The 24016-nt window shown below is 39.8% G+C and overlaps 1 protein-coding gene across 3 annotated transcripts in view; it reads right to left on the bottom strand.

The window, feature by feature from the left end:
* Positions 1-24016, bottom strand: part of mast1a (microtubule associated serine/threonine kinase 1a) — an 80843-nt gene that overhangs the window by 41064 nt on the left and 15763 nt on the right. The window contains exon 2 of one of the 3 annotated variants that reach the window (XM_085277111.1): positions 22343-22374. In XM_085277111.1, the coding sequence (XP_085133237.1) occupies positions 22343-22374 (32 nt within the window). Of the gene's footprint in view, positions 1-14746; positions 15066-22342; positions 22375-24016 lie in introns of those variants that run through there. The other 2 variants (XM_085277112.1, XM_085277113.1) reach the window with 2 other exon arrangements.

The raw sequence follows: 24016 nt of genomic DNA, 5'->3' as shown, positions 1-24016 counted from the left end.
ATGAATCTATGGCATAAATGTGAAAATTGGAAAGGGGAAATCTTTGATTTATTTTGTTCACAAGATTTTCAGAAAACTTGACCTCTAACCTCGACCCTGAGGTCGAGGTCACAGAGGTCACCATATATTGATCATCAACAGCTGTATAGCAGCATTTGTAAATTTTTCCTCAGCTTACGTGTTTATGTTCTCTTAACAAAACGTCTGTTTCTGTTTGTTGGATGTCTACTATATTGTCTCTCTGGCCACTTTATCAGTTTTAGCAGCGACTCTGATAATTAGGGGTGCGACGATACACAAAATTCACGGTTTGGTTCGGTTCGATACTTTGGTCTCACGGTTCGATATTTTTTCGATACAAAAAAATGTTCATGCTTTTTTAATTTGTTAAATTTGCCATGTTGCAACGAGCTTAGCTTCTGTCTTGCTAGCTTGCGCTGCGCTCAGTGGATCTGCGCTCGACAGTGCAGCCTAGGCGGAGTAGTCGAACGCAGATCCACTGAGCTCTCAACACAGACAGCATCGTCAGAAGAAAAGTTGATAAAATAAATAAAAAAATTTGTATTGTTCGATACATATGCATACCGAACCGAAAGCACCGTATTGAACAGTTCAATATCGATACGAGTATCGTTGCACCCCTACTGATAATTTGTTGTGATCCAGACTCAAGAAAGTGCTGGAAACATTCCTCGGACATTTCGGGCCATAGTGACACGATACTACTCAGATGCTGCAGATGTGTTGGCCTTAAATTTTTGATGTATTGTTTAAACACTGTTCATTATACCACCAGAGCAACCTGAGCCGTTGATTCCAGCTAGGATGGTTTTACCGCAGATTCTGACCGTTTCATCTAAATGTTGCAGCACAAATTGCAACTCATCAGATCAAGCAACACTTTTCTAATCTTCTATTGTCCAATTTTGTTGCGCATGTGTAATAGCGGTTTCAGAGTCCCATTATTAGAGGTGGGTGTGGTCTTCTGCTGCTGCGGCCCACTTACTTTACTGCATGTTTTGTGTTCAGAGATGCACTTCTGCATGCCTTAGCTGTAACAACTGGTTATTTGAGTAAGAGCTGTCTTTTTATCAGCTCAAAGCATTTCGGCAATTCTCCTTTAACCTCTGGCATCAACAAAGCCATGTGATTGGCTGATTATTTATCTGCCCTAATGTGTGTTTGAACAGGTATATCTGTGGTTCCTTTTTTACTAAAACTACAATTTTAAGAGGAAATGGGAATGTGATGAGGTAAGACATGAAACAGTATTAAAACTGAAACAGTCAAAACACAGAAAAAAAATCAGTCCTCGTGGATAATTAGCCGATGAACCAAAAACATTACAGTTTGCTGATTGCTGTATCTGGCGCACATTTCTGTCTCTTATTGTCTATATGTGTTAGAATGAATATGTTTGTATCTTGGACTGTTACTTTGATAAAACTTCATGTGGTTCACTTGATATTTTAAAGTCAAATTATAAATTCACCAATCAATTCCTATTAGCTGCAGCCCCAGTTATTATGTGTGACATCGTGGGGAGTGAATCGGTACAAAAAGGCTCACTAATGTAGCTATAGTTGCTCTGTTTTATGGGTATGCACACTCTATAAAAACTGTGTATTTACACCATTGTCCCTTCTCTAAGTGAGTACCAATAAGATCATTTAAGAAAGCTCATTAACTGTAAAATCCAATCATGTTCACCCTATATCCCTTCCTGATAATTAGTAGCAGTCAGTGAGGAATATAGGCGCTATAGGCGGCTGTTGGGGCTTCTGACTAACACGCCGTGGATACACTTCACTGGGAAAGCAAAGGAGATAAGAGAACTGGGAAAGCTGGTGTGTGTGGTAATGTGACTTTAAGTCACTCCGTCACGGTTATAGCCGTGCAGCCTGAGCTCATCTTCTTTCAGTCTGGTTAAGAAGATGTTAGTATGTGTGTGTGTTTGTGTGTCTCTGTGTGTATGTGTGGGAGAAACGTAGACGCAGTTAATACGCTGTACACTGCCGTCTTTGGATCATAAATCTGCCTCTAGTTTAGTAGTCAAATACAAACAGTTTACAGTTTGTCAGTTTACAGCCAAACAGTCCTGCAATACATCATCTGCCAGCTTCTCTGTTTTCAGGCTGACGGTGATATTTGGGCTCATTCAGTCATCCGTCTCATGGATGCATGAATTTTAAACATAAGAGGCTGAAGCGTCACTAAAAACAAGACTCTTTCCTTTTAAAATATTCAAACCACTTCAGATCAGATTAGGCCAATCAAGAGAAAATTCTCTCCATACAGAAGAAAGACGAAGAGAAACTGGGGGTGGGGGTGGGGGGGGGGGGATGTACAATGTTACCATAGCAACAGAGCAACAGATTTAGAGTTACACTCATGAGAAGCAAACGGCGTCATCTACAACTGTTTGGTTTTAACCAGAGCGCGCAGCAAGAAAAGAGACAGCTTGTATTAAATTAAATAATTAAGGTGAGTACGAGACTGAATCAGCTCTAACCTACAAAAAAATGTGGAAAAAGATTTCACCCGGCAGTGAACCTCAGTACTGAGAACCAGAGTCTGCTCACACAACAGAGCCAATGAGCGTTTGTGTGTTTTTCTCGTGAATGCCAGTTTTTTAATCCATCATAATCCATTGTGTAATCCATCATGCAGACTCAATCTGTGTGTGACAGAGGGCTAGTGGCGAGGCGGGAGGTTAGTGTCAATCAGGCGGCGTGTAATTCACTGGGGTCAGCGGTGCATGCTGCCATTGTGTGGGCCTCTGTGGACGGCGACCAGAGCTGACGAGAAAGCTGCGAGTGTGACGCTACTTTTAATATGGGAGGTAGAAGTAAAGTGTGTCTGCGTGACATTGTCATCTCTGTCAAAGCATAGCACATACATGTTTTTGTTGTTTTTTTGCTTCTAGGTATAGTCTAAAGAAACATCTCGAGCATGAAGAAGAGGTGGACATACTTGTTAAATGTTAAGGCTTTTCTTAACTGCTCAACAAATTAAGGCTGGGGAGCTGGCATGTATCCCAGCTATCATATGGGTATCATAGGAAGGGTACACCATCTCAGAGCATTCACTTTCTAAATAAGAGATGTTCTTGATTCCACTGGCCAGCAGGGGGTGACTCCTCTGCTTGCAAAAATAAGTTTGACTATGTAGAAGAAACGATCGAAGTGATCGCAATTCTTACTTCGTTTATAACATCGGTGCCAACTTTTACTACTGACTTTATGGTCTTGATCACAAGTGTGAAGTCTTTGTTAATACAAAGTTCCATTGGTTTTGTAAATGATGGTTTCCTTTAGAGTAAAACAGAAGTTAAAAAGAGTAAGAAATAGGGTGTGGTTCCCTCTGGAGTGAGAAGTTACAGAAGCTACAATGTGAGCGTGCTGTACTCTTTGATTACAGTCAGAGCCACTGCTAGCTAGCCACATCATCAAAACATGGGAAGCAAGCCAAGCTCAAGAATTCATAACGTGTAGTGTCACTGTGCTACTTCCATCTTTTATATACAGGCAATCATCTTGTAATATTAGCTGATTTTCCTACAAAATCTGCTGTTAATATTAATCAGTGACAAAGAGCAATTTTAACATGAGATTAATGCTGAGTGCAGATTAAACAGTCAACAAACAGAGCCCTGAGGTGCAATTTATATGCAATACGCTGGAGACATAGCACACGGCATCCAGGTTTGTAGCAGAAACTATCAAACATCCTCAGCAATGACAAGCTTCTGCTTCATTCACGTCCCCGTCAAGTACTTCTAACTAACAAGAACATGGTAATAAGCCACTTAAGGGAAACTTAACTCAACAATGTGATTATACAGAAGTTAAATACCACATACCACAAATATACATGTAGACAGCCAACAACCCCTGCCTGTGTCCCAATCTCCCAGTGATGAAACCCAGTGCTGTAAGTGGTTATGATGCTCTGGTCAGCTCACTGCGAGGGGGTCAAAGGTTAAATCTGTGGTAATGACTCGTGCAGAAGCTTTGACGAGCAATTATCCCCCTACAGGCCTCTGGCTGGCATAGGGCCATTAGTATCTTACACACAAACACACCATGGAGAAAAACACAGGGTCAGTCCCCATAACACCGACCAAAAATTCAATAAACTGAAAATAAAAATGATGCAAACAATAACACATGGATGTGGGGGATTAAATCTGGGATATTTAACGCAATGCTGGGGCTGATATAGTCTCTCTCTGGAAGGATAAACAATCTGTTTTTAAATCAGCACAGATGTGACGTATATTGTAAGCTTCACCCCGAAGGCAAATTTGGGTTAATTAAAATCCAGATCTTCATGTGATAATGTAGTATGCCTTAAAGTAAGAACTGGGAGCTGAGAACATAACGGTATTGGAACAACCGTGAAAACCACGAAACCTCAGGAAACACAGGAAGTGATGCAAATGTGGCTGTGAAGAAGCGATTCTTAAGAAAGGGAAATGAGGAGAAAAGCCTCAGGTATCCCAAATTAAACACAACAGTGACTGTCTATAGCACACTGGAGCCTCTGTCATGGTTTAGGGATGTGATGTTGGGGATCTTGTCAGAATTGATGGGATTCAAAAAGAGCTTTGAATGTATTTCGAAAATCTAGAAGAATTATTCCTGAAAACTAAAGAAATTACAAGAAAGTTTGCCTAAGAGGTTCAGCCTCTGAGGTTATCAAACACTGACTTTCAAGCTCATTAAAATGGTACAAACTCTGTTTTGGGGTTATTTTGTACATTTCAATAAAACGCTCCAACTTTGTCCCATTTTGCTAGCAACACATTAACAACTGAAGGGTGACTCATGACTTTTCGACAGCACTGTACTAGTTTGAGATATGAAACACTTAGGTTTCTTTTCTCATTGATATCATAAAAGATTTCAGCTGTCTGACCACATTATAGTCAGACAGCTGAGCACACTAATTACAACAAATGGTCACTGATACAAACCCAGCAGCTCCGTATTAAATACAATCAATTAAAGGACAGCAGATTCTGAATGAACAGCCTAACAGTGCATGATGAGGGGTTTACCTGTCATAGGCTAACATGTGCATGCAAATAGAAAATCAGTCATGGTCCACCGGCGTACACACAACACCCACACGCACGCACACACACACATGGAATGGAAACACACACGTTTTTACCTACGTCCATTTCACCATCCATCAGATGGGTGTGAGCGAGCGCCTGTGCATGCTTAATGTGCTTTACCTTGCTGATTATTAACTCTCTCTCTCTCTCTCTGTGTGTGTGCGTGTGTGTGTGTGTTGTCTATCAGTCAGTGGTGTCATCTTCTGCTCTAAGTGCTGACTCACAGGGCACACAGGACACAAGACCTTTTCGATGGGTACACCATCGATCCATCCAGTCTCACTTCCTGTCAGGTGACATTCTCTGTCTCTTGCCAGGACCTCTTAAAATAGAGTGCATATTTACAACTGTGGGAAAAGGGCTGTACCTTATAAAATGCTGCCCCTTTAAGAGGCTGGTCCTTGTTAGTGCATCCTCTGTTCTTACAGGCACATTGTGAAACGGTCACTGAGACCTGGATCGATCCCAAACTTGGGAAAGTGTCCAAATCAAGCCATGTGGGCAGATTTTTTGAGCATTGGACATCTAGATGGAGACTGAGAGAATGAATGAGTGATTCTGACAGGCAGGAGATGAAATAAAACAGGTGATGCAAAAAAAAAAAAAAAGACAAAAGCAGAAAAGATAAATGATGATGAAGAAAACAGGAGAGCAACAACAGGACTGTCTGGATGTCAGGAGTTGCTGCAGGGGTTAGTCACATGGCCTTCTTGTTGCTATGCCATGTAGCACAGAGAGACATAAATAGAGGCTTTTGGTGTTATTCCTCATGAGAGACTAACCGAGGGGAAAGCGTGACAAAGCCGGACAAAAAAGTAACACCCATAGCTTCACCATTGTACAAGGCAGAAAAGAAAAGGCTATTTAAAAAATGACAAATAGAAGAAGAGGATTGAATAAAAGAGGTCACAGGAAAAATTTCAGCATGTCAAAAAACTATTTTGGAAATTTATGAAAAAGGGACAATGCTCACTTGTTACTAGGAGTTGCTGCCAATTCATTACTTAATACATTGCTGTGTTTTTTTTAAACCTAGCTGTTTATGCAGCTGTTGATTGTATAAGAAAGTTGGCTAACAGACAGTGAGGCTGACTGTTTAATTTGGTGACCGGTCTGCTGAAAACTTGTCATTCAGACTGACTTACTGGTTGAACTTGTGACTGACCATGTGGATAGCCGATAGAGGAGACTGACAGAGTGCATTAACAATGAATAACGAAGGGATCGTGAACTCTACAAAAGCTTATGACTCAATTTTTAGCATTTTGTAAATGATTGCAAGTAGTTCCCATGAATGTCTGGCCACAGATTGAGCGTACAGCACCTTTAACATTTGCATGACCACTTTCAATTGGAAGGCGATTGCACAGACTGACTGCAATTACTCTGAGATCAGTTGGTGAAGGTTTGAAAATAACTGAAGTCTAATTGATAAATGCAGGCAGATTGTAAACATGCTGCAATTAATCTGAGTGAGTCTGTGCTGACAAGTGCAACTTCCCTGCGACATGTCTCTTTGCAAAAAGAGACTTAACTCTGGTGTATGGTCGTATACTATATAAAACCATGCCTTTCACCTGTGCTTTTTTTTGTTAGATCACTGTCCTGCAGCAACTATGTCACTATTTTGGTTTGAAATGTAAAAGGATCTTGTTGGACTTGTTGGATGTGAAATTCTGTTTAATGTTTCTATGTACGGTATGTAGACAGCAGAGGTCTTTTGATTTTTACCAATTTTTCACTGTTATACATTGTATTATTACAAACAGATTTGACCCTGATCCCACTGATTTCCCTACTGTTTGCAGCAATAAAGGTGATACAAAAAAGGTCACAGAGGAGATCGTATCACAACATGGTTAGAAGCAGCCAAGTACTCTACAGATGGGTTATTCAACCTGGTATGCATGTAAACCTGGTATCTAGGTTGCATTTTTTTTTTAAAGTTAAACATCTTTTGGGAAATCTGTTCAGATTTCAGATTAATAGCTCAGCTGCAATATCTACAGATCCCCTGATCTCAATCCCAACCCAAATCAGCTGATCTCCACCCCACCTCTTCATCTTTATGTGTCTGACTTAATCAGTGTCATTTCTGTTAACATGGATGCCCTCTCTGCGCTGGGGTCTTGCTGCTGCTCTGCCTTTGGCTTTCCATGGAACGATGGAGAGTTGCCAGCAGAGAGCTACACGCCAAAAATAAGTTACTGTGGATGGAACTAATTTCCTTTTAGCTGTAGTTGTTCTGGACTGCTTTAATTCATTGTTAGGTGTTAATTGAAAGATGCCTATAAGTCTTGTTTTGTTGTGTACTGAGTATACACAAAGATCAGTAATTAGCTTAGCTTAGCATAAAGAACATAAATTAAGGTTGGTTGAGGAATGAGGGTATATTAAGCTGTACCGAAATCTTCACCGGTTCTTGGAACAAAACCTGGACGCCTCACCAAGTTCACACGTGTTTGTTTGCTAAAAAGTATCAAAGTGTCTGTTTAATCAAATCAACATGGACACGTCACACCAATCACAGCTAATAAAAGACTAATTTAAAGGCTGCAGCGCACACTGCTAATTGATTGTGGTTACAACCTTGTGAACCTTCGTGAAAGGTTCTTTCCTATCAAGAGAAAACTCAAGTTGGATTAGATTTCTTAACTTAATTTTTATAACTACTTAAAAAAGACAGCTCACATTATCACAGAAGCAGCAGCACAGCACAGCTTTCTGTGTATTATGAAAAAAGTATGATGACACAACATGGCATTCAAAGATTCACTGGTCTCAAAGCAGTGCCTCAGTCAGGGCCGAGCTCATAAATATGACAAATAAATAAATAAAGTACTGGGTACAATAAAAATCCAGACATCTATTTCAGTCACATCATTCCCTCTATAGATGAAGGTGTTGTCAGATGTCCTGTTAAGGTGTGGAAGTGTATCCTCAGGCAGAGTGATGCAGCAGGAAGTTGCGGTAGTGCGAAGAGCTATCTGGCTCTTTCTGCATGTGTCTATCAGGCCTTTCATTTGCTGGTTTCCTGTTTGTCTGCATTACTCTCTCCACATTGCGTTGATAGCTGTGTCAGCTGTCTGCAGAGACTGCATGTGGAGACCCGAGAAGTGCTCTGAATCACTGCAACAACGGCATTTCACTTTGTTCCCTTCGTGACCTCATTCACAGCAAATGATCCGTAGCCACCACCTCATAAAGAATAAAACCCTTCCATGAGTGAGCAGCACTCGTTTGCGTTAGTAGGGAGTCTCATGTCTAGCACACATTAGAAATCACGTGATTATGGGTAATGCATGTGAGTTCACAAGAAAGCAAAGGCACAACATCTCTTGGAGATAGCAGTGGGGAGATTAACTCAGTGTTCCAAGACAGAAAAATGACTCAACTATAAATGAAACCATTTTGACATTTTCTTATCAGATATGTGACAACGCTGTTACCACAAGATGATTTAGTGCTAGGAAGTATAGATGTGCCTTTACAAAAACAAAGCTGTTCTCAGTTTGCATTTCTTTCTACAGTCGCGAAGTTTGAACCACTGTCAAAATTACTGTGCAAATAGAGATCATCAAGTGCTCTGTTCTCTGTCTGTAGTTAAGTGTGCATCACAGTGTACCAAGAAATACTGTGGCCATCAGCATGAATACAAGGCAGAATGGACCTCTGGCCTCAAAAAGGCATTTTCACCCCGAGAACTGCAGGTCACTGGATATTATCTCCTTTTTTGGACCCTTTCTGCAAACTCTAGAGATGCTTCTGTGGGAAAGTCCCAGTAGATCAGCAGTTTCTGAAATACTCAGACCAGATCATCTGACAACAACAATCATACAATGTTGAAAGTCACTTTCACCCCGATTCTGAAGCTCAGTTTAAACTTCAACAGGTCGTCTCAACCATGTTGTATTGAATGTCTGCCATGTGACAAGCTGATTGTCAAAATCTATTAATTCACATTTTTATTACTTTTAAGTTGTTGTTTGTTTTTTTTATAAATACACCAAATCATGCATACTGCAATCACATCTTTCCAAACATATTTAGTTTTTGTAATCACAAGCGAGTCAAGAGCAGAGACAACTTCTCTTTCTCACATTCATAAAACCCACCCACAATCTTATGATTATTAAGACAAAATTTGAATAATCAAGCAATCCCCTTAGTCCTACTGTTCGGTACAATATGAGGGCGTTATGTTAAGTTCGTAAGTGAAGTACTGCTGCAGTCATCAAAAGATGCTTAAAATGTTACAGAAGTAACATTTTATATGAAAATCCAGGCTGATCATGTTACCTTTAACCAGAGATGGGCACGCGTTACTGTAATCTGATTACTTTTTCAAGTAACAAGTAAAGTAAGGGATTACTATTGCAAAAACGGTAATTAGATTACCGTTACTTTCCCGTAGTAACGCTGCGTTACTGCGTTACTAAAACCGTGATTTTTTGCGAGAATGTCTCACGACAGTGACAAGCGAGTGCGCTCTTAGTGACAACAGCTGTGTGCAGATCAACAATGGATCATATATGGAGTGCAGGAGAGAGTATGAGCGTGCAGCGTTTAAAGCGTGGAAGTACTGACCTTATTTTAAGTTTGATTCCATAAAAAGTGACAAAAACATTAGCGTCCATCGTGCGTGGGAAGAAAACTTCTTTTTACAGCGAAAAAAAACCCTAAACTTCCAAGCAAGCACTGAGTGCGCAACGACATAATGGGAAACTCACAGAGAATCTCGGCGGATGCTTCAACTGACCGCGGCACACCTGCACCAGGGTAAACCTCCGCCTACCGCAGTCCTGCTTTACAGGTGAAAATAGAGCAACAGGACCGCTGAGTCTTTGACTTTATTTATTTCCTGCTGTGTTTTACTTGCATCTATTTGAAATAGTGAGTGTAAACACAAAAAATATTTTATTTTATGTGCTGGAATGTGTAGAAAATAGGTTTAAATGTTAAACTAATTTATTCAAGTCAGAGAATGTTGCATAAAGTTAAAAGATTAAAACTAATAAAACAAGTTAAAAAAAGAGACTTTTCCATTTGATTACATTTTGTATGATGGATTATGTAGAAAAAGTAGAATTGGGCTGAAAGATCTATCGCTTTATCACCTCTTCAGGTTGTAAATCGTGTTTTTAAAAAGTAACTAAGTAACTAAGTAATTAATTACTTTTGAAAATAAGTAATCAGTAAAGTAACGGGATTACTTTTTTGGGGAAGTAATCAGTAATTAGTTACTGATTACTTTTTTCAAGTAACTTGACCAACACTGCCTTTAACACATTTAACTAATTATTTAACTAAGGTTACGATATATGACTGTGGTAACAAGCATTGCAACATATGTTTTATGGATGTAAATGATAAACAAACACAAAAACAATATCACTCTGACAAAATAAGACAGACTTTTGCACTAGTGCGCCATATCTATTCATATTTACTGAAAACATCATCCACTTTAAACCTTATTTCACATACCTCATGGAGAAAGCGACTCTAATATGTGTCTGAAATCTCAGTAAATTGCTGATAAATAGACATCAACTTGTTTTGTGTTAAACTAATTTGACACAAATATTTTCTGTTTGCAAGATCAAAATGAGCTCAGTGTTCTTGGTCAACTCTAATAAGAGTTTTCAATAACTCTGCATGTAAGAAATTTATACTGAATAAAATAACGGACACTAGCTGCTCAGTTAATTTCAAAGCTTTCCTTGTGCTGAATAATAAAGATGAACTTAAGAAAATGTATCTTTATCTAAAAATGTCTTATCAGAAAATTCAGGTTTGATATCATGCAGTTCAGGTTTGCCAGGCTGTCATCCAGCTCAGGGGTCTATATGATAAGTTGTGTTATAATGTCATCGCAATATCAGAGTTGAACCACAAACAGTCTGTGTGTTTTGGTCCAGGCTAGCCTGAACACCAGCCAGTAACAGATGGTGCTGTCACGGTACAAACAACAGGCATACAGCACGGAGAAGAGAATCCATGTTCGATGCTGAACATTTTCTTTACTACCTTTCTCTGCACAGCTATTTCAATAAAAAACAGCAGAGCAATAAAGCTGCTCAAACACCAAATGACAGACCCAGGTTTTATGCATCTGCTGCTGCTGCAAAGTGCAGATAAGCAGGTTCCTGTTTTTAACCTCATACATGAACACTGTGCTGACAAAAATATCTGAAAAAGGACCATTATTTTGTAGCATCTAAAAGCCATAACACCACTGAGTATGTGCTCAAGCAGATAATTGTGGAACCTACTTATGTCTGGGTATTTGGTCCATCAACATAATGTATGCTCTATTGAAGCTGAGAGTTTCTTGTTGCAGAGACCACAACAACATCTGCACATATCAGATTGGTACAATGGAACTAGTATTTACAATATTTAATGAAGTTAGATTAGAGTAGCAACATGTAATAAAGCCTGCAGTTTGGTGCCCAGTTAGTAAAGAGGAAGATTCAGCTAACAGGAAACCTAAATACTAATGATCGCTCCTTCTGAGTCACAGTCTTTCCTTTGCGTTGCAAATGAAAAATAAACATTAACACCTGCATGTGAGTGGGATGAAACGTCATGAGTTGACCTGATCATGAGTGGGTTCATTGGTACACTGCATGATGTCCAAAATGAATATATATATATATACAGTATGTGAGAGAGAGGTAAGGTCTCTGGCAAGAAAGCCATTAAGACTTCCTTCACTTGTTTGTCATCCAGTTTGAATCTTTTAATTCTCCTTTCGTTTCCCTGCCTTTCTTTCAGGATCTCAAAATCCAGAGCAACAAACCTCCAGAGTTTACCTTTAGATGGTGAAATCAAGTAAGACAGAATGAAGCAGACAAGGACTCAGACTCTATTGTCAGGGGCTGCACTTAAACGTACACTGAGACTCTGCTTCAGGCTCTGCCTTTCCTCCCACCCCACTCTCCTTCTTCCTGCTGCTGTCTCGTGCCTCCTGTTCTCTTTCTTACTCACACACTTTTACTGTCTTCCTCTAGCTCAATCTGTTTGGAGTGGACACAAAGCATTATCTCTCTTAATTGCCACAGTCGGCCAAGAAACCCCACACACAAACACACACACAAAAGAAAGAGAAAGGAAGATAATTAAAAAACGCAGATTAAGAGAGGAAGCAGGGATGATATTTATAACACAGAACCTGGGACGGGTGAATGTTTTTCAGTGCTTGTGCTGATACAATAATTGAGTCTCAACACTTTTACAAAATCAGTATGCATAACAGGGATGTCACCAGAACTTATGATACCTTTGTTATTAAAATTATGAAAATGTGATAAAGCTTTATTTTTTTAAGATGTAAATATCACAGGTAGCACATACATATATTCCTTTTTGTAACAGGATTGATACCAACAGTGCAATCACACAACAGCAGCACTGTAGACAGGCAGACACACAGCCCCTCCCATCACTAGCAGCTGAACACCAGAACAGCAGCACAACAAACGTCTTAAAGAACAACACTGTGGCGAGAGGTCAGTAAAGCTCCCATTTAAACAGTTATCATAAATATTAACCTGGCTGTTGCACACACTAACGTTATGTGTTTAACTAGTAGCAATGACCCACATTAGCAGTCTGCTAAGTTATGGTTAAGGTAGCGGCTAACGGCTAGCGGCTATGGCTAATAATAAAATAATGTCACTGTTGGGGCTAGGCAGCAAATATTATCAGTCCTGACCATCTGTAAGGTTAATAGACAGTCTGTTCACCAGGTTTCAGCCAGCAAACATCACTGAAACCTAGACGTCCTGTCTCTGGTCAAAAGTGGCAAAAACTGAACTGTAAATGGACAGATGTTGATGTTGTTTCGATCTAGAATAGAGGGTAAGTCATACGTGTCTTACAAAGTGAAAAATATAGATCAGGTCATTACAAAGAAGGAATGAAATACATTTTTTAAAAACAAATGTGGCTAGTACACTGTTCTGGACAATGTCATATCCACGTACACTGATTAGCATAACCAAAACCTTCTTTTACAAAACACAGCATTTTATATTTTAGTCTAAAATATTATTTTATTCTAATCAATAACGAGATTGTCCCAGACTGAAGCAGGTAAAAGTTCACCAACAAGTACACAGAAAAAGTGGCAGTCTGCCTTAACTCTTTGTGATCACTAATGAAAATGTGGTGCCAACTCACCAGAAGCACAGGAGACAAACAGGGCTGGAGCTGAATACATTTGCACGGAACATCATTGTTCTAACTCTTATTTTTAAAAATGCCTTTTGTTTTTTTTCCCCCTTTTCAGCATTTTCCTGGATATTGGCATCGGATTTGAAAATACAGTACTGTAAAAACCCTAAAGCAAAATTATGTTTAATAAACATGTTTTCTGCAAGATCTCTGTCGAAATTAAACTTAAGAACTGGCAAATTATTTGTTTGCATCTTAGCAAAGAATAAGAAAACACGATTATGAATCTAACCAGGCATCTGATGCCAACAGTACTTGACAGCTTTCCATATTTAGTGCTGCAGACAGTGCCAGGTCAGTGCCAGCAAACATAAAAACTCGAACGGTCAGAAAATTAATCAATAACAACTTTCATGAATGACTAATTGCCAAGACAAAAACAAGCCAAAAACGAGCACAGGATCACTGGATTCATATTGATGTAAATTCATACTGCGGTGGATCTGTATTGCTATTTTACAGTCATCTGTGTAAATATAGACACGAGTTCAGATCATACAGGGAATTCAAACAGACATATACAGTCTCCCAAATAAACACATTTTCTCTAAGCCACATATGTGAACTCCTGTTCACATACAGCACATGGAGAGGGACAGTGAAGAGTCCGACTAATGCCCCTGAGATGACATGAGATGAGAACAATTAATCACAGTGGAGACCGGCGAGGAGGGGATAATGGGGGAGGAAAAAAGACACAATGAAAAAAGATAGATGGAGGATGCTGGGGACAGAGAATAAAGGAAAGAGAGAAGGTGGAGGAGAGGGAGAGAAGTGAAGAGGAAGGCAGGAGCTTTGCCAGGCAGCCAGCACTCTAGTACTGCCCACTGCTGGCTCTCTGCTACACAAGCACTCCCTGGACACTGGAAATGCTTTCACTTCATAAAGCTATCTCTGACACGCAGGCTACTAAACAAGCACACACATACCTTCCAGAGTGAGTGTGCCAGACAGAGCCCACCTAACAACCCATAATCTAAAGCATGTGCAACTCTAAAATACAAATAACAAGTCTTATGCTGGACTGTATTGTAAAATAGAGATGAGCACACATAAGGAGTGTATAAGCAAACAAATGATGCATTTATAAAAACCCTCCTGCCATATACCTGTCACATATAAAAACATGCTGTGTGCACAGAAGCACATTATACGCACACATATGTATGCCAAAAAACAAACACACAAGTACACACACCATATTGCTGAAGCTAAATGGAGACAGGGAGACAACTGTGAGACAGCATGACAGTTGGCAGGGACAACGGACACATCATGGAAAAACACAACAACCTCCTCCGATGAATCAACACATACTAACAACAGCAGGGCACCACACCGGTCACAAAGACTGCACGTTGACATATTGCTGGCGTTTACCTTTTTGTGCGTCGAAACATGTTGGTAGCGGCAGAGGCTGTGTTGGCAGATGAACATGAGAGCAGCTGAGCCTCCACACGTACACACACCGAAATAAACTCTCTCACACACACACACAGGCTCGCGCTCAGTCAAGAAGCAGCGATTACGCTCCACGCTGGCATGTCAGCTTCCTCTGGCCAGTTAAAAACACACACACACATTCTCTCTTTGATGTCTGTACACGTGAGCATGCCTACAGGAGTGTGTGCAAGGGAGAGAAGAGGGATTTGGAAATGTCATCTGTGTTACAGATGAAGAAAATGAGAATTTAAGTTGGAAAAAAAGGAGAGACGGGGAGAGAGAGGAGACAGGGGGAACAGGCTGCCGAGCATCCCTCTCGGAAGGAGAGAGGATTGTGGAGCTGTTTTCAAGGGTATCGTGCCAAGCCAGGAAGTGTACAGCGACAGAGCAAAAGGGGGAGGGGGGGGGGGGCACCAAAGAGAGTGAGAGAGAGAGAGAAAAGGGAGGAGGAGAACGAGATAAAGGGAAGGGGTATATGCTGTATGAATGAGAGAAAGAAAGAAACAGCATGTGGGGGGAACGCAAGTGAGAGTGCAAGAATAACAGAGTGAAAGCCAATCAGAGGTGGAGAGATGAGGGGGGCAGTGAACTGGAGACTAATGTGAATGACAAGAGAGACACAGAGAGAGGCAGAGAAAGAAAGAGAGGAGGGACACTGCAATGTGATTTTCATGTGTTATTTTGTGTGTTTTTGTGTATGCTACAGCTTACACATGAGCACCACCAGACAGGGAATGACATCATTTAAAAAACAGACCATTCAAGGACAATGATGTTATATTTTTCTTTCTCTCTTTTCTGCCCCATGTACTGATGCCAACATTAACTGCCCTCTGTGTTTGTATAGTTTGCTTTAAATATTATATTATCATTATATTGTATTATCGTCAAGGGCAGCAGAGTGACACAGTGGTTAGATTTGTTGCCTCACAGCAAGAAGGTCCTGGGTTTGAATCCACTGGCTGACTGTGTGGAGTTTTTACAGTCCAAAGACATTCATGTTAGGTTAGTTGGCCATAGTGAATGACTGTCTGTTTTCTATGTGTTAACCCTGTGATAGACTGCCAACCTGTGCCATGTGTACAATTATGATAGCTGGGATAGGATCCAAATGGATGGATGGTATTAATGTATGTAGGTTTCATGATAAACAACAACTACTAACATGTTTATTTTTTGATAATATTATCAAGCCTTGTAGTGCAAAATCTACTTGCATTAACACAAGAATTAGAAGAAAGCTTTTTATAGTAACATTCAGGCTGGTTAGATAGCTGACAGTAAATTATGAAGCAATTTGTTTTTTAATCTTAAAATCACAATATTTTCCTAATTGTTATTACTTGCTTTCATTGCCTGACCCTAACCACAAATGTGTTGTCTCCCAGTCTGCTCATAGATCATCAAAAGGTGATGCTTCATTAATTCAGTCAATCAAAAATGGCCTCTGAAGCTCTGTTACTACAACTAAACTAGGTCAGGTTTGCAGTAATGTAATATTAGATATTCTAGGAGCCATCATTGCTTACTGCCTACGATACACACGTGCATTTAGTCAGAAAATTTTGACACCAATACTCTGGGTTTTTAATAAAACACTAAGTACTTTCTTGCTTTGCAGAGGCAGGTGATAAAAAGTCAAAATAATTACTGGTGTTCATGTGCAATGCAATGGTATGGGGAGCTCTATAACACAGAGGACCTACCAGGCGTTTTGCTACACTACAATACTTATTTAACAGTAGGATAAATTTATCCTTAGATCTTCTGTTAGATTTATTGGGATAATCAGAAAATATATGCAAACTCATCCCTTAAAAATATTTCTTTAAGCCAGTTATTGGTTGGTATGTTGCCTTTTTTCTATTTTTAGTTACTCCCACATGCATTGTTCTACTGCTGGAAATTAGTACTTATCTGCAGATGCAGATGGGGAAGTGAGAAATTACTGAAAAACAACAGTTGTGATCATAAGTTTAAATACACTCATTGTGGGCAGAATTTTCTGTAATCCACACGGGTTCAAAAGTAAACATACAGGCTCAAATATATCCATACACTCACTTAAATCCTTTAGTAATTTGTGCTAAATGTTTTACAGGGTCTTTTAACTTATCAAGGTCAGGGTCTATTAATGTATAGTTATTGATCATGATTGAGTAGAGTTGGTTTTTTTCGAGGTCTGAAAGAGGACCTTAACTGTAAATGTCAGTTGGGAGGAGATTGGTTAGGATGTTCAGGGACCGGCAAGGCTCAAGCCTGCCATGAACTGAAAACTGCAGGAATACCAGTATCACAGTGACACAGTGAGTTTTACATCACCATGTACTGGGAGGTTGGCACTTAAAAAATAAGCCTCTGCTCCAAAATCAAGACCTTCAAGCTTGACTGAAATTTGCGGCAGCCCACATGCACAAGCCAAATGCCTTCTGGAGAAAACTTTTATGGTCAGATGATACAAAGACTGAGCTGTTTGGCCACAATAACAAGACATATGTTTGAAGGAGTAAACGTGAGGCTTTAAAACCTAAGAACATTGTACCAACTGTCAAGGATAGTGGTGCTAGCAAAATGCTCTGGAGCGTTGCTGCCAGTGGTAGTGATACATTGTACAAAGTGGATGGAATAATGAAGAATTGGAAGAAGGACTACCTCCAAATTCAACATCTAAAAGGCTGAAACCTGGACATATTCGGGGGTTCCAGCAGGACAATGATCAAAAGAACTTTTGGAATGGCCTTTCCACAGCGCTGACCTCCTCTAACCCTGTTAAAATTTTGTGGACTATGGTTAAAATTTGAGTCTTTCCTAGCAAACCAAACAAATTTAAATTAATTCTACCAATTCTGATAAGAAAAGCAGTCAAATGTCCAGCCATAGAACGGTAGAAGTTTTTGATGGTTACCAAAAGCAATCAAGATGACCAAGATGTAATTTGCTAAGGGAAATTTAACCAAATATAAGAAAATCAAAAATAAGCTTGTTCACCCAGTTCTTACTTTTTAAGTCATTAAAGATGTATGCGGCTCAGTCATTCCACCCTGTAAAAAGAACAGCTCAAAGAAATCATTAAAAGCCCTAAATCCCCATGATATTCATGCCCATGATGACAGCGTGTAAACTTCTGACCACAGCTATATGCCAGCCTTTTACTTTAATGCATGCATATAGAAACACACTGACACAGTTATGTTTTTTTTTCTAAAATATGAAATGCCAGATTGGATGAGCTCTGGCACTTGTCTCTTTGTCCTAGATATCACAGGAGCTGCTCTGCAATGCCCAACCACGAGAGATGTCATTTCTGTGTGTGTGTGCATATATGTACGCCCTTCCTCCCTCCCTTTGAAACAAATCCACCAAATGTTAAAGCTGACGTGGGGTGACAGTTGCACAGTAGTGCTGAGGGGAGTAATTCAATAATGGATGCCGTCTCTAATGTGGGAGTCTGGGTGGATAAAATATACATGGGAGAGAAGAGAAGGAGAGAAGGGGAGGAAGTGGGAGGAGGGCGGTGATATCATTGAAACACAGCGGGGGTCACAGAGAGAGGGATGGGTGGCATGATATCATATAGAAGACAAGGTGGGTGTTTCCGTGTTTCCGTGTTTTCTTGTTGGTGACCCGCCTGTCCTTCAATTTATTTTCTGAATAAACTGTCAGTCATTACACCCACTGCCCAACACGACACGCATGTAAAGAAAACCCAAAAGCAGCACCAGCTGTGAGCCTCCAGCTCTCCAGCATCATCTTCATGTCATGCTGTGACATCTGCCACCCTTCCACACAGGTCAAAGGTCACGGACAAAATACATCCAATGACAGCCACTGGAGACACACATACATGATTCACATAAGAGCGCACACAAACACGCATGGCCAAACCGAGTCTAACAGTAAACTGCAATAAACGTGGATACAGACGCACATTAACTACCCCTGGCATGTATAAGCTAACAGTGTCAGACTACTGCTAGCAGACATTACCTCTGCTCAGAGTAAGATGTATACAGAATACTAAACAGAGAAGTACACGCAATAAAAAAAATGAAGTTAATAATATATTTTTTTTAAACTGAGCTCTATGGGGAGAATTAATACCATGCTTCATATTTATAACCCCCTAAACGACCAGGACAGGCAGTACAACAATAACAGTTTACATGACAAACTGACATGTGAGCGAGCTAGGCGATTCACATTCAACTCATGCACAGCAAAAGTGGGCGAGCTGAAAATAAGCAGGGGAGGGAGGAAGGCATGGCTACATCGATTTCAGATAATTTTCAAGGATTTCAACACTTGAAGCAATGACAGCAAAGAGTTAGCATATAGAGGAAAATTACACTGTCCTCCAGGTTCAAAGGTATTTGCCGGCTGCATGTTGAGCAGAAGGCAAATTTCCAAATTCTCCCTGATTTTGTGGAAGGCTTTTAACAGCAGGAGCAGCAGCAAAAGAGAGGACACAGCCAAAAAGTAAAGAGCAATTAAGACGGATGGGAGGAATAAAACAATGCTTCTGATTTTTAAGAACACCAAAATTTTTATTATATTGGCTTCCAGTATATAAATCTAGATTTAAAAATAAAAATACTCGTTTAGTTCTATTCTTATGTTGCATTCCAAGGACAAAAGAATCAATGATAAACCAGCAAAAAGTGGGGAACTTGGTTTTAGCACCATGGACAGAGACTCGCACGTCGTTTAAGCTTCTTTTATACATACATATATTTCATATTTTAACCAACATAGCTGTCAAATGTGAAGGGGTTTCACACGTTTGTGCCACACCGCGAGCCATTTTAATTGGTTCTGTCAAACCTCCAAACTTCATTCTATCCCATTCACTCCTACACTTCACAGAAAGCACCTAACTTAAGCAGAGTTTCCTTTCAGTATGAAAAGTCAGTCATATTTTTGTGAAGCTGACTCTGGATTCGATAGCTTTAACGTGGGACATTATGAAGGAATTCCCATTAATCATTTCATTCAAAGGCACAACTACAGCAAAGTGTTAGTGGGTCTTTTTCTTATAGTTTTCAAGTTATAATCTTGATGAAGTCATGTACAAAATGAGTCATACACTGCAGCCAACTCAACCAACATTTTTTGTGTTTGCAATATGAATGTTACTTAAACTTAAAACACAATGAGCGTCAGGCAACCTAAAATTATACAGAGACTCTTATTTTCTATTATTTATAAGCCGTTTCTTTCTTGTATTTTTTTCTCTCACAATGGGCATCGGACATACCCAGGGAAGTGTGAGTCATGCTGATTCTAAAAATATCTGCTTCGTGTTTTTTTTCTTCATCTGCAGCCAGGAGCCAGTCAAGACAAACCGAACTTAAACTAAAACAAAACCTTAAAATAAAATAAAAGTGGGCGTAAATTTAATTCTGAAATATTAAGCGGTGTGCATAAATATTAACTGGATAAGCATTTAATTTTTAATATTGGGAAGTCAATATACACTCATGGTCACTTCATTAGGTACACCTGTTCAACTGCTTGTTAATGCAAATGTAGAATCAGCGAATCACATGGCAGGAACTCAGTCAACCTGCTGAAATTCAAACATCAGAATGGGGAAGAAAGGCTATTTAAGTGACACTGACCGTGACATGGTTTTTGATGCCAGACCGGCTGGTTGGAGTATATCATTTGATTTAAAGGGATTTTCCAACACGACCATGTCTGGAGTTTATAGATCAAAGAAAAATATCCAGTGAGTGGCAGTTGTCTGAGTGAAAATGCCTTGCTCATGTCAGATGTCTGGGGATAATGGCCGGACTGCTTCGAGCTGATAAGAAGGCAACAGTAAACCAAATAACCACAATCAACCAGAAATACCAACTGAGCATCGTTTAAGATGCTACCAGAAAATTGTTGCTCATCTTCTGATGGCTTCTTCCAGCAGGATACCACATCAAGTTGCAAAGCTCAAATCATCTCAAACTGGTTTCTTGAGCTCTCTGTACTCAAATGGCCCAATAGAGCCCCTTTGGGATGTGGTGGAATGGGAGATTCCCACCAAATGTGCAGCAAATGTGTGATGCTATCATGTCAAGATGGACCAAAATCTCTGAGGATTGTTTCCAGCACCTTGTTGAATCTTTGTCACAAAGAATTAGAGACAGCTCTGAAGTTTAATGGGTGTCAAACCCATTACTGGCAAAGGATATATGCGTACCTCAGCTTAGGTACGTGACTCTTTTCTTTTCACCTCATTGTTGCCAACCTACAATAAAGCACTTTGTGCAGAATCTATGGACACGTTCTGCTTTGCAGTTAAGGTCTTGCTCTCCCTCTGCAGACAGCTCTCTCTCCCTTTCTGTGCTCCGTTCACTAAGAGACGAATCAGCCAACCGGGGCACCCAGACTGAGGCTATGAAGAGAAAATGGTAAGAGACATTCTGTTGCTCTGAATATTTCTCTGAGAATAAATCTCAGCACAGCCTTTATCTTTACCATATGTGTAAGGTGATTTTTGTAAGTCCTTATTTCAGTCATGTTTAAGAGCTTCGTTAACTATGTCAGGGTGCTCTTCACTGTCTGATGCCTTACTTAACCAACTGTAAGGGCTTCTTGCTATGTTTGTGTTTGTCTGCACTGGGTTCACCACGGGTGGCAGTGTAGCACAGCCTGGCAGGGGAAACGTATAAGGGGCACAGGTGTAGCAGAGTGACTAATCATGCTTGGATGACGAGGAGATGACACAGTTTTCACCGATTGTTACGCTTGAACGCTCACAGTTTTAGGATAGCCACACCAGCTATGGTGTCGTCACGCAGGGTTGTTTTGTTTTGGTGACACACCAACTGTAAGTTTGCAACAGCAGATATTATATTGGTAATTCAATAAACAAGCAGTTCTCCCACCACAAGGTAAGTAACTAAACATTCGACAGCTTAAGTCCTAGGCTGCTCTGCTCTCTTTTCTCAACCCTCAGACCCCTCTCATCCACACGGGGCATTGAGGTCACAGCACGGTGCTCCTGCTGCTGATCTTTCATTGCACAGCTCAGTGGTGCAACAGATTGAACCAGCAGAGAAGCTCCATGAGTGAAAAAGCTCCTGCAAAGCTGAAACATGCTGCAGTCAGTAGATGAGGCTCCCACTACACAATAACATCATTTGACCATGACTTCTTGTAATAAAGCTGAAATGGTTCCAAGTCTTTAAAAAATATGATTCCTTCTTCATTTTTCAACAGTATCCCATTCAAGTCAGACAACTGTGCCCATACAATATACAAGGAATTGCAAAATAGCAGTATATTGTAGCAAAGCACATTAAATGCTCTTTCCTTAATACCTTGCAGATAATTATCGTACTTTTCACACCAGGATCTCACAAAATTCCAGATATTCCACAAGGCAAGAAAAAAACTCACATCACACACAGCCATACAACCAACATTACAAAGAAACTCTCCAGGAAGTGTTCTGATGATGTCACACATGTGCACTACAGATGCTACTGAATAAAAAAAACATATTATTATGTAGGAGAAATGCAGAGGAAAACTTACCCACTACTTTTTCGGGGCAGAGGTAGATCCTTCTGGTGAGAAAGAGAAGGCAAGAGAGAAAAGGAAAAGTGGAGAAAAGGAAGGAGAGGGGGAGCAGACAAATGAGACTGGTTAGAGTTTTACACATCATGCAATCTGCAGGACTCATTTCTAAAAGGCAGAAAACTGTTACTATTAGTTATCTATTAGTGTGGTAATGAAATGTGAATTAGCATAACATCTCTTGTAATATCTCATTATACAGACTGTTACCAGCAGGAGTTTATGATTAATCTAACCACACTGATATAATTACTTATTAAAGACACACAATTACCAAATTTTCTGTCGTATTATCAATTTAATGTGGCATGAATTTTCCTTTTGTATCCCTTCACACATTTTGCACTGATGTTTTTAAAGTTTTGTTTGAAGCACAGCATAATTTCTCAGAAAACAGGACGAGCACGTTCAAATCAAGGTCAAAACTTAGACTGATCTTGAGTTACACAAAAAAATGTCGCAATATGCTGTTTTCTCTGCCTTAAGGCAATGTGAACATACACAGATTTTTATACCTTTATTTATGTGTAAGCACTCTGACTTTACATATAATGAAGCTTGGTATATAAATAAAATTGTCATTGTCCTTGCTTGTGTCCTCTTGTTTCAGGTGGGGATTAGACGTGCCTGTTTCAATGTGAAATGTTCTGGAACATACAGGAACCTGAATGAAAGCACACATTTTGTCCTAAAGTCTTTCAAAAAAATTTCATCATGGGTGTTACTAACAGATATTTGTCGAGTTACGAGCCACATTAGGTACACCCGTTTAAGCGCTTGTTAACACAAATACCTAAACAGCTATGTTTACATTGGGGCCATGAAGACATGCTCAAAACGACCTCCTGAAGATCAAATTGAATATCAGAACGAGCAGGGAAGATGTCAGTGGCTTTGAAAATGGTATGAAAGAATGGCTCTCAATCCAACAGAGCAGCCAACAAATCTGCAGAAACTGTTTGATGACATCAAAATCTCTGAGGGATACTTCCTGCACCTTTTTGAATCTATGCCATGAAGAATTAAGGAAGTTCTGAATGGTCCAGCCCAGTAATCCAGTAATGAAGAGGCTGATAAATGCAAATATGACACAAGGGTAGAAAATAATTACCACAAAACTAGGATTAAAGTACATTTAATGTAAATCCCATGAGCCTTATACAGTATTTCTTGTACTGTGACTGTGCCCCCTAAGTATTAATCACATCAACATATTGCAGAAAAGGTTTATGAGATTTACTCCTGCAATTGATAGCAAAAGTTACATGTAACATAAATATTAACTACTGTAGGTAAAGGAAAGATTTTTCTTTCTTTTGCCCATCAGTTAAAAAAAAAAAAAATCCTATGTGCATCACAGCATACATCTGTCACCTGGTACCACCTCCTCATTTATCTGAACCATAATTGTTTAGCAATAACATATATATAAATGTTTAATCTTCCTAAAGTCGCAATCTGTGAATTTGCTCTTCCTTAGAGTTCACCACTAATGCTACTTGCTCACTACTTGCTTAGGTCTGCAATAGGCTAGTTTCCATTTATTCAAAACTAAATGTAATTTTGTATATGCAACATAAGCATATCATTTCTGAAATGACTATTTTGGTAGAAAAGGTTGCCGACCCCGGC

Source organism: Mchenga conophoros, linkage group LG6, assembly GCF_057382185.1.
Source record: "Mchenga conophoros isolate Kocher_MC1m ecotype Shallow Benthic linkage group LG6, M_conophoros_male_GT1.1, whole genome shotgun sequence".
Lineage (NCBI taxonomy): Eukaryota > Metazoa > Chordata > Actinopteri > Cichliformes > Cichlidae > Mchenga > Mchenga conophoros.
Note: the sequence above shows the minus strand (reverse complement) of the source record. Positions and strands in the feature narration are given on the sequence as shown.